General features: G+C 45.3%; 1 protein-coding gene across 1 annotated transcript in view; it reads right to left on the reverse strand.

Moving 5' to 3' along the window:
* DUSP10 (dual specificity phosphatase 10) overlaps positions 1–14,345 on the reverse strand; it is a 50,746-nt gene extending 36,401 nt beyond the window's left edge. Inside the window, exons 1-2 of the mRNA XM_044430309.1 lie at positions 14,190–14,345; positions 10,624–11,465 (exon numbers count right to left, since the gene is read on the reverse strand). Coding sequence (XP_044286244.1) covers positions 10,624–11,465; positions 14,190–14,194 — 847 coding nt within the window. The 5' untranslated portion in view covers positions 14,195–14,345. The remainder of the gene's footprint in view (positions 1–10,623; positions 11,466–14,189) is intronic.
* Positions 14,346–18,506: the final 4,161 nt, after the last annotated feature.

Here is an 18,506-nt window from a genome sequence, read left to right on the forward strand (position 1 = left end):
ATGTGTCCTGCCCTCCACTGCAGAGAAAAAAAGGTCATGACCCACCTCTGTGTGGCATCCCCTCACAGGCCTGTATGTTGATAACAAGTCCCCTCTCAGTCCCCTCTCAAGGCTGAAAAGACCAAGCTCCCTCAGTGTCTCCTCATATGGCTTACCCTGCAAACCAGCCACCATCCTAGTGGCCTTTTGCTGCACTGATTCCAACCTTCGATCACTTAAAGCATATAAGAGTGTCTGCATTCATGTTCTCATTGCTCTGCCGTGAGCCCCCAGTCCATCAAAATACTTTAAACAAATTAAAATCAGTCCATCGAGCAGAAACATCAGACACAAAACCATATTTCTGATCACACAGCTCAGAGAGCAACACACATCCAGCAATCTCCCCACTTTTTAAACTCTGCTGCCCATGATGTGCTTGTGTGAGGCAGTCTCACTTGAGCGTATCCTTCATTTCCCCTCTGTTATGTGATGGGGAACATGGGAGTATAAATGGCTGCACAGGGCTCTGATTATTCTCCAATCAAATGAAGCATGCTATAGATCAGTGGTTTTCAACCTTTCCACAGCTGAGGACCAGCAAAAACAGGCAAACCATCTCGGGGTTCACTGAGGCAGAAACAAAAAGCACCATACTCATAATACAGTATTCTGTGTATTAGTTTCCAAACACAATACCAAACAAAAGAAAATGCTCCAAAACAACAAGAAACCAAGCAGCAAAAAATGCCAACAAAGGAACAAAATATTGAAATCGGTGCGACATGGCTCCCAGCTGGCTCCTGCCAAATTGCCTCTCCCCCCCCGCCCCACCCCTCCAAGCCCTCCATGATCATGATGCCAACTGAAGAAGAGGGGGTGGACTACAGCCAACCCTTGCACCAGTCCATGGCAAGTGGGATGCGATCACCCCGTGAACCGGCACCGGTCCCCAGACCGGTGGTTGAAAACCACTGCTATAGATGACTAGTAACTATAATACATTGTCAGATAAAACTATGTGTGTTTCTTCCTCTAAAACCAGAGAGGAAAACTTGGGGCTCTCCAGATGTTGTAGCCTTCAGCTCCCTCCAGCCTCGGCCAACATAGCCAATGGCGAGAGACAGCAACAATCGCAGGCCAAAACATCCAGAGGGCTTGAAGTTGCCCATCCCTGCAAAAGTTTTATTGGTAAGCCCTTCCTAATAATACAGCCATGAAGTTCTGTGGCTAATGCAAATAGAGAATGCTCTATTTGGAGAGTATTCTTTAAATGTGGTGGGAGTATACATTCCCCCACTTCTGGTATGAAATGGTGCAGAATGATAACACATGAGTCTCCTGATCATTGATTTTAGCTTTAATTCCTCAATTTTTAGCCCCAAACCTCACATTTCCCCAGTGTAAGTGTAAGGCAAAACCCAAGAGGAGTTCAACTCATACGGAAAGCCAAATATGGTAAAAGGAAATGGCAAAACAGAACTTGTTCTGTTGCAGATGTACCAAGTTACTTTGCCCCTGTCAGAGAATCTATCTTGGTCTCTTGTTCTCAACTTTCTACTTCATCTTGCATCACTCTTCAGAAACCCTGAAGAGTTAGAATGATAAAAGGAGGGCTCAGGAATAAAGCTAGACTCTCAGTGTTTTAAATTTGAATGTGCATTTTGATAGCAATTTCAGCAGGATAATCCATTTAAAATTGAACACAGCAATCAAATATTCAGTAAAAGAAAATGAATGTTCTTGGCAATGTTATAATAGGCAAACCTGAGTGAGGCCTACCAGCTGGACTAGCAGCCAACAATGACCAGCATACAAAGCTCTGGCAGGACATGCCCATTATGGTGCGTGGTCAGTGTTACTGCAGGAAAACAGAAGTGTGCTCATGGCACCTCAAGCCCAGGGGTCAAATCCAGCCCCAAACGGGCAAGTTCCCTTCCAACTCCACCCCCTTTCCACAAGCCCCCTGCTATCCACTGCTTTCCCTGCTTTGTGCCGTTGCAGTTCAACCTTTCAGAATGGGAAGCTTCTTCTGAGTTGCTGGGAGGAAGAGGTTTAAGCTAAATTAGGCTGGGACTTTTGGCCCTTCTGATCTTAGTTTGATCCATTGGCTTTTGACTGGGACAACAACTCTTAAGGTTTTTTTCCTTCACAGAGGTGTGTTACTTGGAGTCCAGCACTTAGCAGGGCTTGGTCTCAATGGACTTACTGAGCCTTCCAAGCTCTACCGTTACGATTCTTTAAGCCACACCAAATCTCTAAAGAATTACTGTACTGGATCAGACTAAAGGCCCATCTGGGCTAGTGCTTTGGTCCAACCATAGCCAACCAGCTGCCTGTAAGTAGTCCTCTTCCTTCTTTTTCCCCTCTTTTTGACAGAGGGTGTACAACAGCTCTCCTCCCAAAGAATCCCCTCCCTGTCCTCTCCAAGGTCCCCCAAGGCTGCTTTTCACGGCAGTTGTGAAGGAGCTTGTGAGTGGATGGAGGAAGGGATCGGTTGGTGTGGTCTTTGTCCTAAAGCCACAGCAGTGTCCACAGCTTCAGGAAGGGGAGTCCAAACAGCCCCGTGTTCTCTGGGACTGTCTCCATGAACCAAAAGCTTGCCCTCTTCATAGGCCTTCCAGAACATTTCTTTCCATATATTTACTGACAAATATTGCATCTACATTGGGTTCTAGTAAAGCAACAAGTGCTTTTAAACTACTATGAATGTTGATACATCACCACTTTAATAAACTACCTTGAAATTGTTTTGGTAATACCACAGTTAACCATTCGCACCTCATTGGGGATGACGGGCACTCCAAAATTATTAGAAATCTGAAGTTTTGGTAGAAATCTGAAGTCATTTTAGAAATATCACAGCATAGACTGTTCTCAGTTCTGTATCTAAAATTGTAGCAAGAAAAACATGATGTTCTTAGGAAATATCTGCTTTGGGGGTTTAAAGAGTGACATGATACAACTATCAGTTCTCAAAAGGAAAAGGAAAAGAAACAAAAAGCTCTTATGATAAACTAAGCAGCCAAATATCACATCAACAGTTTCAAGCATGATTTAGCCAAGCCGGTCCAGAATTTCAGTGAGTTCACTTGCACACTGATTGCAGTTCATTCTGCTGTTTCTTTGCAGGGCCTGTTTCTTCCAAGTCATACTGAATTTCATATGAGTATCTATGCCCGATCAGAGTAAAGGCCCATCTAGACCATCATTCTGTTCCAATGGGAAGCTCACAAGCTGGATATTAGTGCAATCTCTCCATTACTGGCATACAGAGGCAGTAGTGTAGCCTCCACTACTGGAAGCAGCATATAGCCATCAGGACTACTAGCCATTGATAGCTTTATTCGCCATGAATTTGCCCAATCTCATTTTAAAGCAGCGCAAGCTGATAATCAATATTACATTCCACACTAATGAATTCCATTCATTAAGACATACTTCCTTTCATCTGCTCTGCATCTTCCACCAATCTGTTCACTGGATAAGCCCAGGTTCTCGTATTATGACTGGGGGAAAATGTCTCCATATCCACCTTTGCTGCACCATTTATGATGTTATGCGTCTCTAACATGTCCCCAACCCTTGTCTTTTTTCTGAGTTAAGACACCCTGAACATTGCAACCTTTCCTCATAAAAAGGGCAAAGGCTGCAGCAGCTTTTCCACCTCCGCAGTGACCAGGACTGTATTCTAGTGCATTTGCCCCATAGGCTCTGGCAGCCCCAGTTTCTTTTCTGATTATCCCCAGCATGAAATTTGCTGTTTTCATAGCAGCTACATACTAGGGTCCATTTTAATCAAGCTTTCCACCACAACCCAGTTCCTGGTCAATCCCTCTGAGCTGAGACTCAACCAGTCCATAGATGAAGTTAGAATTGCTTTGCCACAACTTACATCGCTTTTATACTTGTTTACATTGAAGCCTCTTGGCCGTTCTGTTGCCCATTCCTCCAGTTCAAAGAGACACTTTGGGCCTCATCACTGTACTTTTTTGTTTTAATCAACATACAAAATCTGGGATTGTCAGTAAATGAGGCCACTCCACAGCTCACCTCTAACTACATGTCATTTATGAACAGGTGAGAAAGCCCCAGCCCAGATCCTCAAGGGACCCCACAGGTTATGTCCCTCCATGAGGAGAACTGTCCATGGATTTTGCACTGGAATTAAATGCCTCACTGCTTACATCTCATGCAGGCCAACATCCAAGGGATGTCCACAGAGAAAAAAGAGGAGTGCATAACTTGACAAAAAATTATAGAGCAATCAAAACCAGGGTAAATTGAAGCAAGGTGATGTTGCATTTCTTTGAAATAAAAGGGTCTTCAGCATCAGAGAGCTTTGGCTGCAGGAAGGTATATAAATAAAAATGATCCACTCAGTAGTTGGGCATATGTGGATGCATTGCATCATCTGGACCCAAAATATGCTCCTCTTATGTGAGACGCCCTGGCTTCGGAGGGGGCCAGAAATGGCAGAGGGCAAGAGAGGGAGGAAGGCAGCGTGGCTTCATTGGTGCGCCCAGGGCTCCTGGCAGACTCCAATGGGCCTGCAGCCTAGCGAACCCTGTGCTAGAGGCAGCTAGGTTACTTCTCCCTTCTGTTTTAAAAAGGGGCTACGGAGCTGCTCAAGAGATCTGCAGTGGCCCACAGGATCAAATGCATCCACTCCCTGCCTATATCGCAGCCTAGCTGCAAAACGACAGCAATTCAAAGGAAAACCATGCAGGCCACAAGTGCTGCCTTGGCCTTTGCAGTATTGTAGCTCCCAGAGAGGTAGCAATCCGTCCCTAAATAAGCAGTGGTTTATCTCATGAACTCTCAGCTCCAGCAACAAAGTTAACCATGCACAGTTGGTGGAACAAAACTCCTACGGACTTATGCAACTCCCTTTGATTTAACCACAATGCACAGAAGTTATAATCTGCAGAGTGCTTTTCAACCCCTCAAGGTGTTGGCCTTTCAAAACACCCTGCCAGAATCATTCCCATCTTATAAATGGAAAACCAAGCTCTGGGCATTCAGGATTCAAATGCCCTTTCATTTTTGAACCTCCACATGTGGTTCATTGGGTTGGATTCACATTTAGTCACACTTCAAGGAAACCTATTGAAATCAACTGACTCATCTTCGTCACAATCAGCTTAAGACTGACTGGTTCCAGTGAGTGTATTCCAGCTGGATTCAAACCATTATCTCCAAGCTTAAACCTGCTTTACAGGATCATTGCATGGAGCAGGAAGAAGAAAACAGAAAATATGCTAACCTGAAATCCTTAAGAGGAGGACAGGGTAGAAGTGTGATAGAGAAAATAAACGAGTGTTTTCTAGCCTACATTCCAGCAGATGAGTTTGAAATGTATTTTAACCAGAGGGCCGTCTGGGCTTCTATAGGTACTGCCACATTTCTGTATACTTAAAAAGCACCAGACGTCTAGAACAGGAATATATATTTGATTGAGGTCACCAGCCAGAGCTGTAAATTGAGCCTGTAATTTAATCCTTGGGGGGCCGTGGGGGGGCCAGGGCTCTCCGATCCGTCTCTCCTCTGTGTGACACTGTACCACTGAAATGGCAACAGAGCTCCCTCTTTGACAGGCAGCACCAAACAAGGGAGAGCATGGCACTGGATCAGTGGGGGCGGGGGAGACAAACTTGGATGGGGCAGTTAGCAACCAGTGTTTACAAACATAAACTGGGGAGATCAGATGGGCCGGCCATAAATTATGACTGGATTGCAGTCAAGCAAGAGCCCCACTCAACATAAAAAGCAGGGAGGCTTTATATCCCGGCTTCGGTTTTAGTTCAATCTCTAAAAACAAAAATTGCATCACATGTGGGGCACTAAGAGCGACTGAAGCATGATGGAAAATATTCCATCTGACAAGTGAAATTGAATAACAAACACCTCTCCAACCATACAGCAAGCACACATGCTGAAGCACAGCCTTGTAATACGCGTCCCCTGGTCCAAAGCACACTTCCAAACAAGGCAGGGATTAGAAATAGGGTTTCAGTTGTTGGGGCTCTTTTAAGTGTGGATAGTATTTTTTAAACACATGCATACAGCAATGTCACCGTCACCCTTTTTCTGCTCCGATTCATTCTCCTTTTTCCAGCTTCATTAAGTAAAAACCTCACACATATCACACTACAGTTATTAATCGCTTGATCTCTCCCCACAATTTCTCCTAGCTGGCAGAAGGAGAAGGGAGATTCTTTTCCTCCTCCTCCTCCTCTTTCTTCTTCTAAAGCTTCTTTAGATCAAGCTGCTAAGTGCTGTTGGCTAATTTTAAAACTTCTAGCTTCAAAACGGAGCCCTAGGACTGGTTGCTGGGCAATGGTGCAAGGATTCTTTCCACTCCCGGATGCTGCAACCAGGGACTGGCTGACAACCCAAGAGGGAACCTGAGCCTTTGGTTTCCAATACTCTGGCAGACCTAATTTCTTAGGGCTTTGGTGATTACCCACCATCTTTCTTCCATCTCACAGACCACTAGATCACTATCTATCTTAATGTTTGGAGCCGCATTCCACAGTACAGAGTGGTACAGGATTACAAATATCCTATAACCTTTTGCATTCCCTGGTAAAAGGTTGTTTACAAAAGGAGGCAACTTCAGTTGAGCTGAGATAAACATTATCTATCTTCTGCGCTCTCAAAACATTCTTGCTGGTTCTCCATGAACTAAAAGATCAAATGAAATGAACTATGTTAGCCTAAACTGAACCTAAATATACTGATTTTTTTCAATCAGTACACATTTTTAATAATTATCACAGTTGCTAATGCATACATTCTATATGCTGGTCCCTAATAAATATGCTGCATGCATATCCCATTTTTCTTCCATCATGGAGTTCAAGCTGGAAGAGTGGACCCTTTATAATTTTTGTAAGCGTGCAAGCACAGACTAGAGCTCTTTAGCTTTCAGCCCCTTCAACAGGGACAAGGACAGATGCGTCCTGAGCCCTGTGTACATGCATGCGGCTATCCACACCTGGACACAAAAGGACAGGGCCAGGTGGCCCATGAAGCATGGTGAGATGCCCACCACAGAGGAGGAGGAAGAATGGCTGAATGGGCCATTCTCCAGCGCCCCCAGGAAAGTCCACCATTCCTGTTGCCCACCCACCCCCTCCAGAAGGTGTGCTGGAGAGAGCCATGCCTACCAGTTGCATTTCCACCGGGACATTTCCCACAGCAAGAGAGCCAGTGTGGTGTAGTGGTTAAGAGCATGGGACTGGGACTCAGACGATCTGGGTTCTAGTCCCTGCTCAGCCACGGAGCCAACTGGGTGACTTTGGGCCAGTCACAGACTCCCAGCCCGACCTACCTCACAGGGTTGTTGTGGTGATAAGATGGAGGAGGAGATGTAAGCTGCCCTGAGCCTTTGTAGGAAAAAGGCAGGATATAAATCAATACATAAATAAAAATAAATAAACAGCCAGAAGGCTCTCTAGAGCAACTCTGTCTGCCCTATTGTACAGGGGGTCACAGGGCTGCAAGAACCAGCTGTGGGGGGCTCACAATCAGGAGCTAGAAGTTGCTGGTTTTCCTCTCCTCCTTCACCTATGACTCCATTAGGGTGACTTTCCTGAGCAAACAATCCAGGCCCCAAACCAACTCAAGACTACTCCATCTTATCCCAGCTCGGTCAGGCTGGTTTCAGTAAATGCAGGGTTTATGTATTTGTTATATTTATATCACACCTTTCATCTGAGGAGCCCATGGCAGCACACCTGGTCTTCCTCCTCCCCCACCTTGCTGTAACAACTCTGTGCAGTGGGTTCGGCTGAGAGTTGGTGATGGTCCAAGGCAAAGTGGAGACTACAAAGTAGATCTCCTAGTCCAACACTATAACCAGTACACCATACTGTCTCCAAGCACACAGGGGAATGTTAGGCTCCCAGATGAAGCATAGGACAGAAGAGCATTTCTCTATCCTGCCGCTTGGCTAGAAAAGCTTCTGGAGAAAGCCCAGGCCCAGGCCTAGGCAGACCAAGGAGAAATGCTCACCATGCAGTGCTTTGGGATGGGTCCCCCAAAGCTGGAGCCCAGGCCAAGCAGCGGGCTTGAGAAGCACACATCCACCTGGTGCCTTGGCTGGGGAGACTTTGGTAGATATGGGCTTTCCTTCGCATGCAGCAAAGGCAAATGAGGCCAGGAAACAGGGACTGCACTTGGACAGAGGTAACTTCTTGACATCATTCAGCCTCCTAACAGGCCAGGACATAACTAACCCATCAACATCATTCAGCCCACTAATATTTTGGAGAATAACTAATCCCCCAAAGTCCCCTGCCCCTATCTAGGAAGTGGCACTCCTTCAGGGTTTCATGGTCATCATCTCTAGACTTTTAATTTCTTATACTTAAGCTCTGCTGAACCTACTCTTAATGTCTTTCCTTAAAACCATTCCAGCTGACTTTCAACAATAAATTTTAACAGAATTAGAAGTGAAACATGCTCAGAGCACACATGCTATCTCCCCCTCTCTTGGGTGTGTGTTCCTCACTTCTTGCTTCTGAACCAAGCAGTCCTCTTCCCTTTGAATTCAAACTATGTTATTCTCAAAAGAAAGAAGTAGGCTATATCTGAAAAGCTGACAGTATATTTCGTATGAAAGCTGAGGCTTCTGGCCAAGGCACCCCATTTCTTACAGAAGGATGATAGCAGTGCATTCTTGATACACTTTGGAAGCTTAGGAAACAGTGCATGGAGCTGTGTTACACTGAGCCAGATCCTTGGTCCAACGAGCCAACCCTCCCTTAAGGACTGGCTTTATTTGGGAAATGCTGCCTGCACGCTTAGACATGCTTCGGCAGCTGCGCTCATATACTCACAGTCCGGCAGGGGAGTGCGATGAGCAGGGCTTTCTCAGGGGTTGCTCAAGCTCTGCAGTGCCCTCTGGTTGATTTAAGCTTTGGCACATGCCTTTAAAAATGCCTTGAAAAGCTATTTCTTCCCTTGAGACTATGAATGGCCTGGTTGATTTCTAGCCATTTTTCCTTTGGTGACTGCGCAACTAACTATCTCGCTACAGCATGTTGTATTTAAGGCCAAACCATAACATTCATAAACTTTTCATCGGAGAGCTTTGGCTGCTGGGCAGTGTAGAAATTAAATAAAATGGTGAATACGCTAGCAACAGCTCTTCCATTAGACATTACCTTGCTTACATATGCTGGTGGTTGAACCCGACACCGCCCAGGTGCCAACAGGTGCTCTGTCACTAAACCAGCATTGTCTAACCGAGTGGCCTCCGGATGTGTTTTGCTACAACTCCCAAGCCTCAGCCAGCACGGCTGGGAATTGTAGCCACAAACCTCAGGAGGGCAGCGGGTTGCAGAAAGCTGTGCTACATTCTGACTGTGCCCCAGAGGAACCGTGAGGTTTATACTTCCAGCCCACTGGCTTACCTGTGCTCTCACTGAAGGTTAAAGCCCCTTATCCAGGCACGAGCATAACATCCCAGTGCCAGGGTGAAGCTGAGAGACAGTGTGGTAGAGGGTTAGAGTGCTGGACTGGGAAAAGTCTGGGTTCTAGTCCCCACTCAGCTGTAAAACCACTGACCTTCAGCCTATCCTATTTCACAGAGTTGTTGTAAAGATAAAAGATCATATAAGCCCCCTTGGGTTCCTTACAGGAAAATGGATGGATTTTATTTATTTGGAGTAATTTTATCCCATCCTATACAAAGTATTACGTGTATTTTTTTTAAAACTCCAGTGGTTACTTATCCAGTCAGAAAGACCTCATCAAGAGATAAGTATTAACAGTCAACACTAAAATAAAACACATGTACTATCAGTTCTGGTTAAACAGAGAAACAGACCGATTAGCTATCAATAATCACCAAAATAGCATTTACTAGTAATCTCCAGCACAAAATTACTGAGCCTACAATAAGCTACCCTGGATAGTAGAACTATTAAAAAAATCACTAAAGTTAAATGGTCTCAAAACTAAGATGCGCTCTGGATCCATTTCAATAAGAAATAGTAAGAAGACTAATTTTCATCCCTTTTTAGGAAGCATTTTTCTTCATTCCATTTTCAAACTGTTTACACTCTGTGACTCTTTCATATGTTACCAAGGAATGGCCTTAAAAAAGAAGTACAAGTGACTTGCACTTCCTCTAACATGAGGATTACCAAAGGTGAGACCCATGAGTTCCGCAAGATACGTGGATTTATGGGATCTTGCTACTTCCGTATTCAGAAGGAACTAAAACAGGAAAAAAACTGCAAGTCACATGTATTCAGGACCTCACATCAAACCCATTTTATTCCCTTTAAAAATCCCTAGAGATGTTTTGATATACACATACACCCTCTGTCCCAAGAAGACTTCAGAACCCTCTGAAGTTTATGTCCCACATTACAATTCACGCTAGCTACTCTTCAGGGAAATTATTAGACTTCTTAGAGGGTTGATCCTCAAACCTGCAGTCATGATCAGAACTCAGGAGTGGGGGGAATGCAAGACTTGCTCCTCCCTTCTACAAGCCCTCCTGCATGTTCTTAACACATGATCTTGACACAACGTTGGAGGTTTTCCCTACCAAGGCCTGGCATAGGAATTGCAGCCCTATCACATCACTCACAGAGAGGAAAGCGGCAGAGCACTGGTTATAAATACCTTTGAGAACCAGCGGTTCCTTGCCTTCTCGCTTGAGAGACTCCAGCACTATGTGCAATGGCTGTGAAGGTATTACTCTGCTTGGCTCATTGGTATTCTCATCATAAACAACAATTTCTTTGGAAAAGATCCTCTTGAAAGAGTCCTTGCCTTCCCGGCAAGAGATCAAGTCCAAGACTGTGATCTTGCCCTGCTGAAGCCGTCTCCTGCTAATCTTATCAGAGCAGTTGATGTGCACTGCACCCTGAATGTGGCTTTTGTTGTACTCCATGAACGGCCGACAGTCAATGATGACAGGCCCTTGGTGGGCCTTGGTGCATTTGGTCATCTTCTTAGCCAGGTCATTGGGATAGATTATTTTTATGCTCGCCAGCTGCTTTGTCGCGCTCGAGACCGGGCTGCCCACTCCACTCGACGGACTCAGCGGGCCGGAGTTCTCATTGTTGTTGACCATCTGGTTCGCAGGGCAGGTGGCCGAGGTGCCTAGGTGGGCAGGGGTGCTGCTGGTGCTTGCTTGCGCTGGAGCCTGATTGTCCTTGTCGTACGTTGCCACAGTGCAGCAACTGGCGCTGCTGCATCCACAACTCAAGGAGCGGGCAGAGCCGTTGGATGAGGGCATATACGTGAGATGGGCAGCCTTGAGGGACACAACAGCTGAGCTAAGAAGACCCACGTGGCTCTCGCTGGCAGAAGAGGCAGATTCAAGGTAGCTGGAGTCCAAGCAAAGGTTGAGATCCTGAGGTCGGACAGGCCTTGAGAGTGCCACTACTACCCTGTCGTCTAGTGGAGATGGAGGCATGAGGAGGCTGAGAATGGCAAGCCAAAAGGAACTCAAGCTCTCTCTGTTAAAAAGGAAAATAATAATAATGATCGGGTATCTCGTGACGCACAGGGCTTCATTCTTCCACCTGGAAAGCCATGCCCTAAACACTGGGTGCCCACAGGCCTTTTTGCATAAAAGGTTAATAAAAATGGGAGACGATCTTACTCTCTGGCTACTATCATGTGGCATAGAACAGAAGGAGAACTGTAGCTGCGTGATTTTTAAACAGGTTGTAAAACCACAAGACTGAAAAGGAGACTGAAAGTCATCTGCCCCACCTTTGTGCTATGGCAGGTAGCGCTTTCCCCCACAATAAAACCAGGACCCTTATATATGTTACGGTTCTGTGGGTGTGCAGGAAAATGTGCTGTTCACTTCAGAATACTACTTTAAGAAAGTCCATTTGCATTTCTGCAAACAAAGTAACTTTGTAGCCCTTTTGCTTGCAAATACATGCTTGGGGAAGTGGATAATGCCTGCTAGAGAAGCTAGAGAAGTTACAAAATAAGCTCTTTACTGGATAAAGGGCAAAAGTCCTTTGTTTATTGCCTTAAGTAGAATGACAAGTTGCAGAAAACTACTATATAATAAGTAATGCAAAAAAGACAGGTTCTGCAAATTTTAATTTATAGCAGTTACAGAATTCAGCTTTTGGTAATTCTGATGTGCATGTACTTTTAAAGAACAGCGAACTGATCGTCCTGTCAAGACGACTAACCCAAATCATCCACATGGCAGTGGGCAAAGCAGGCAGAATGAGCAACTTCAGCAAGTAAGCCCAATTCTGCCTTGCTGTACACTGGGGGAGTTCATTGCAGAAAAGGATATACTGCTATACTTTCTGCAAATTAAGCTACCCATTGAATGTTAAATAACAAGAACTCAGGACAGCCAGATCTAGCCTGGGAGGATTTTCCAATTCTCCCCAAGCAAACTGCTTTCATAATTGGCTTCACACAGACACAAACATGCATGCACGCACACACACACAGCTTCTCAGTAAAATGAATACCTACTAAAAAGAAAGGGGACATAGGAAATGGAGTGTGTCTTGCATCCCTTATGAGCCGAAATGCTATTTTGGACCTGCATTTCAGATGCTAATAAAACTCTCATAGTGACAGCTTTGGAATATCCAAGCCTCAAGGTACCCAAACTCCTGTTCTTACAGCCTTCTCCTCATCACCCAACACCTAGAGGGAAAAGCTGAGATGATCCCCCCCACACACACACACACACAAAACAACACAAAACAAAAAACCCAGAGCTCCCTTCAACCCAGTACCACCGTTCAAGATTATATATATTCATATTATCACATTGAGTGACCAGTTACACTGGCATTTGGCATAGTCCAAATGAGGTCAGTCAGATGACACTAGGGTTTTTTTTAAGGTTATTGCATCACCGTATCTTAAGGCTGAAATCCTAAGCAGACTTCTCAAAAATCGATTTCTATTTAACTTTTTAAAAAGCTACCTTATTTTTGAGTAAGCTTGCTTGAGATCAGACCAGTCACACAAGAGAATGGCAAGCAAAAGCGAGGAATGGGGAAACTATTCCCACCAGAATGTATGGTCCCTCCATCAGAGCAGAATAATGATCTTATCCATTGATGAATATATTTTTCAAAAAGTAACTTGAACAAGCTAATTCTCATACAACTTTCTACTGCTTGTTTCTATAATCCTGCAATGACCTCTTCTCCCTTTGGGATGGCCCATTATCTCTGGACAATAAACAGAAAACAAATGCTTTTCCATAACCTATAGAGAATAGGGTGGAAAGTATTTGCAGGATAAGGCTAAATTATCACCCTAATGGGAAGAAAGGAGAAGATCACATTCACGACCTGTGTGAGAAAAAAATTCTGTGCGGGGAAAGAGATCTGAAATACAGAAAATCAGCTCTATGCAGTCCTTAGTTCTCTCTCTCCTGTATTGGAGGAACAACAAATGCATGTGCTTGAGTGCCTGTGTGTGCACGTCACACAAATGCACCACACACTCCAAGAAATGGGACGCAAAGGTGCGAAGTGCGGGCGGGGGACAGAAGTAACACCTTTTCCCCGACTGAAAGAAACCCAGAAACAAGGGGTTACTTTTGTAAGCTAGTCACGTGTGGGACCAGCAAGATTATATATCTATATTTTAAGGGCATCCTCATATCTGGAGCCCAAGTAAAATAGCCCCGATTCTTTCAGAGCCAGGACTTGGGGGAAGATCTGCATCCCTGCAGCAAAAGTAATATATTTACAGCCAAACCATGAAGGCAGACTTGCGAGGTTAAAAGATCCCAGCCACGAAGGAGAGCGACAAGAAGAGAAAAAGAAAACGAGGAGAGAAAGAACCAAAAAGAAGAACGCAGAAGCACGCTCACCCATTCAGAGCCTCTCCCGAACCCCACGGAGCAGAGAATACGTTTTACAGAGCTTCTCTCCCTTTTGGTTTGGCGGGGGAGCGTTGACACACCAGAGATGCCAGAGACTCTTCTACACTCCAGTCCCCACTCCCCACCCCCGACACTGCAGCAATCCCGAACGAGAAGAGCCTTCGCTCCGCTCCGCTCGTTCGGTCTCTTTCACTAAGACAGACCCAGGACAGCCTACGCCGGGGCGCCCGCGACATTACCCTAGTCCATCTCCTCGGTATCTCATTTCCTAGTCGCTCTTTTAAAAGGCATGCTTTCCCTAAAATTGTACCGACTACGGAAGAGTATGTCTAGCCCAAAGCCTTCCACTTACTTCATAAACGAGTATTTCCCTCCAGCATCCGGCGCTCGCCTGCGGCTATCGATTTACGCATTAAGCCCCCATTCACTTGGCTTCATTGATCTCCAACTGCAACATACTTACTTTCTCTTTTGCTACACAGTAAATGTAAGGTTCGAAAGGGGCGTGACGGCAGGAGGGATAGGCGGCGCGCTGACCCAATAGGGGCTCTCCCCTGGAAGCCGCTTGCTCTCCCTCGCGGGATTGGCGGTGGGTGAGTAAGTGGGCGGAGTCAGGGGACTGGCCTGCCGTCTCTCAAGAGCCAGTTTGTTCGAATGCTCGGTGTTATAACCAGCGGAGGGAGTGATGTCATTGGCAGCCAATCAAGAACGTCAGTGGGCCAGCCTAAGCCGGAGAGTAGCAGCTGCTGCTGCTGCTCTCTATTTACATGTAAACTTAAACAGGAGGACGTGGTTAACTCTTCCCTGCGCAGAATTGTCAATGGCGCACAATAAGTTGTCTGTCTTTCTCCGCCCATTCTTTTCTTTTAAAATCTCCCCTCCCCCCCTATTTCTACAGCATCTCTTTCTGGAGTCCTCCGCTCTCCCTTTAAGACCCACTTCTCCCCACCCACAGCTCCCCCCCCCCTTTATTTCTTCAATGAATGAATGAGTCAATGAATGAATCTCGCGTCCGCACGTTCTTCCTGCACAGCAGGCGACACACTGGAGCTGGCCGATCACGAGCGTTTGATATGGCCACCTGGTGCCGAAGGAGCCGGATTCAGCATGTGCAGTGTGTACAACTTTCGCCTCAGCCATCAATTGGGACTGCAGATCAGCAGAGCTCGCTGGTGATAATTCCCCACCACCACCTCACATTGCTTGTGGCGTTCGACATCACACCTCAGGTCTCTGATGGAGTGGACAGCAGACCACGGAAACTGGTGCGAGTCTTTAAAGGGCCACAAGCCTTTGTCGATTTTGCTGCAACAGATTGACACAGCTCTATCCTTCTGGAAAATGCCCAAATGCGATCACACGTTGTTGTTCTTTTTCCTAAAGATAGTTGCTCCTATAGTTTGAGCAAGGAAAGGCGAGAACCCAGCAGCAAATGCAAGATTAATACAGTCTATTTCCAATCAGTTAGAGCTGAATAAGGAACTAAGGATGAGCTAAATCCTGCCTTCTGGATATCCCTGTACGTTTGAATGTCCCCAGATAACCTTCACTTTCCTAGACTCCGTCAATGCTGGAATGATTGGGGGGGGGGGCGGAAGCTGCCTTAGCTGTCTGTTGACTGTGCACTAGATACTGCTTTCGCATGGGGAGGGGGGCGGACGGTATAGATTGCATTAACATCCGCTCCTCTAAATTTGAACACTGCTGACAGGTATAGTTTTCTGTTTATTCATTCTGTACCCTGTGCTTACCCCTGGTTTAGCATTCAGAGCAATTATGGAGCACCTTCTGTAAGGAGGCTTTCTAAGCATAATCCGGGTGGCCTTTTCCATGCTGGGCAAATCATTCAGCAAGTCCAGTCTCTCCATCTTAGAATCTTTTGAGGTGCTGCATGCTTTGTTTCACAGTCATTGTTGCTTTTGCTAGGGTTATGTGTGTTCTTTTGTACTTGTGGGCACAATTCTATGATAATTTGTCCTACAACCCCCAGCATGCCCCAGCCAGCAGGGAGATTCTTCTGTTAAAACATACATAAGTTGGTGCCCTAAGCTTTCTTGTTTGTTTCTTGTAAGTTTCCAAGGGAACTGTTTACTGGGCAGCATGCAAATATAATATTAAAGAACTAAGAATGGCATATTTGTCCCCCTGTAAAGCAAGAGATGCCGTTGAGGGGGGCAATATTGAGCCTCATAAGAAAGCCAGGTGGGGCTGGAGTGGAGACTTGGGAAAACCAGGTTCAAGTTTATTATTTATTTATTTATTAAAACATTTCTATGCCGCCCCTTGCCGAAGCCTCGGGGCGGCTCACAGCACAAAATAAAATACAATAAAATACAAAAATAACAATATAAAATTAACAATATAAAATAAATAACAATATAAAAGAAGTTGCCCTGGCCAGATAAATAAGCAAATATTGTTAACAATTAAAATGACGCTTAAATAAAAAGGTCTTCGCCTGGCGCCGAAAAACAAATAACGACGGCGCCAGGCAGACCTCTCTGGGGAGCGCATTCCATAGATTGGGCGCCACCGCAGAGAAAGCCCTCCTCCGAGTACCTACCCTCCTAATTTCCTTCACGGAGGGTTCCCGGAGAAGGGCCTCTCCCGATGATCTCAAGGGGCGGCCGGGCATATATGGATGTAAGCGCTCCTTCAGGTAACCAGGACCCAAGCCGTTTAGGGCTTTATAGGTCATCACCAACACCTTGAATTGGGCCCAGACTTCAATGGGGAGCCAGTGAAGCTGACGGAGGACTGGAGTCATGTGAACATAATGCCCAGTCCCCGTCAGCAGCCTGGCAGCTCTATTTTGAACCAATTGAAGTATCCGGACCGTCTTCAAGGGTAGCCCCACGTAAAGCGCGTTACAGAAGTCAAGGCGGGAAGTCACCAGCGCGTGTGTCACCGTTGCCAGGCAGTCGTACTCCAGGTAGGGGCGCAGCTGATGGATCAGCCGAAGCTGGAGGAAAGCGCTCCTCGCCACCTACTCAGCCATGAAGCTCATTGGGTGGTTTGGGGCCAGACACTCACTCTCAGCTGTGCCCACCTCACAGGGTCGTTGTTGTGAGGATAAAATGTCTTGGGTTCTTCCAAAAGGAAAAGTGGTGGGCTATAAACCCATATAGAGAGAGGAGACATGGATTTTCTTGCAGTAGATGGAGCAGACTTATTCCACTAGGGAATGGCTAGAACCAATAGGTAGGGAACCAAAGTGTAGGGAGGCAAACCTCTCATTAGAAGACATGTCTAACAGTGAGTGCTGCTTAGTAGCAGGACCAGTTGCTTTGGGAGGTGCGGGTTTTTTCTTTGCTGGAGACGTTTATGCAGAAGCTGCCTGGCCATCTGCCAAGGATGCTGTAGCTGCCACTTGCGGTACAGACCCTGCACTGAGCAGGAGTGTTGGACTGGTTGATCCTGAAGTTCCTTTGAATAGTACGATTCTGTGATTCTTTGACACACTGAAAAGAGAGATTAAAATGTAATTGTTGATCCAATGGCCCAAACTGGAATAAACAGCTCCAAATGTTTATATTCAGTTGCATCCAATTGCATCATTTCACCGGTGAAAAATTTCTACCATGCTTTTATTTTTGCACATGTGTCGGATCCAATATTTTGATTTTGCTTGTACAAGGTGTTGTGCCGGCTGTTGCAAATTACATTCTGGCATAATAGGAGGTGTTGCTTGCACCAATTGTGCTAGTTGTGCAATGCTAAAACAATACCAACTGGTATTTTTTCTGCTGGCTGGATACAAGCCAGAACTAGCTCGACTAGTGCACTTCCTGTAATGAAAATTTAAAGAGCTGTTCAATGCCTTGTGCAACCATTTTAAGAAGTGCTTGCACAGTGTCCTATGAAATGTCATGCGAGAGCTTGTGGTATGTATTGTGCAAGAATTTGTGCAGCAGCTTTAATGCAGAATTGAAATATTAGATGTGCAAAGCCACAGATAATTTGTGCAAGTGCTAAAAGCTTTGTGCTAGCAGAATGACACCTTTAAGTACAACCTAATTTCTGCCTGATTTGGTAACGTATCAAAGCCAGATATATCAGGCTAGTGGTATTAATGCAACATGTGTAATCCACTATAACTGCAGAGCATGTGACACTCCAGATGTTGATGGACCCCAACCCCTCACCTATCCATGTGCCAGAATGACAATTATCACAGACAATTTGAAACACAGGGATGATACAGTTAGGTTGCAATCCTATATTTAAGATATGCCAGCTGAAGGCTATGATGGCAGTCCCCAGTGTGAAGCCTGCAGGTACTTGATTAAAAAAAAAAAAAAAACATTTCATATGTTTTAACTATACATATATGGATTTGTATGAAATGCATGCAACTTTCTAGCAATGGGCTTCAAGAAAAACAAGTATCCAGATAATTATACATGTGAAGTTGTCAGCTCATTATGCCACTCATTCATATATCCAAAGCATTGTAAGGTTCATAATCCTTATGAGGAACAGATTCTAAAGAATATTTTGGATTGTGCAGAAATGGACAGACTGTCTCTTAAGGAAAAGGAAGATACATACTTCTATCAAACTTGGAACTTTTTCTATCGGTTAGAGAAATGGGACTATATGTAGAGCTGAAATATATAATAATTGTAATAAGAATAAGATACTAACCCAGTATGGCCGATGTCTTTGG

The sequence above is a fragment of the Varanus komodoensis genome, unplaced genomic scaffold (genome assembly GCF_004798865.1).
Source record: "Varanus komodoensis strain SLA01 unplaced genomic scaffold, ASM479886v1 scaffold1, whole genome shotgun sequence".
Classification (NCBI taxonomy): domain Eukaryota; kingdom Metazoa; phylum Chordata; class Lepidosauria; order Squamata; family Varanidae; genus Varanus; species Varanus komodoensis.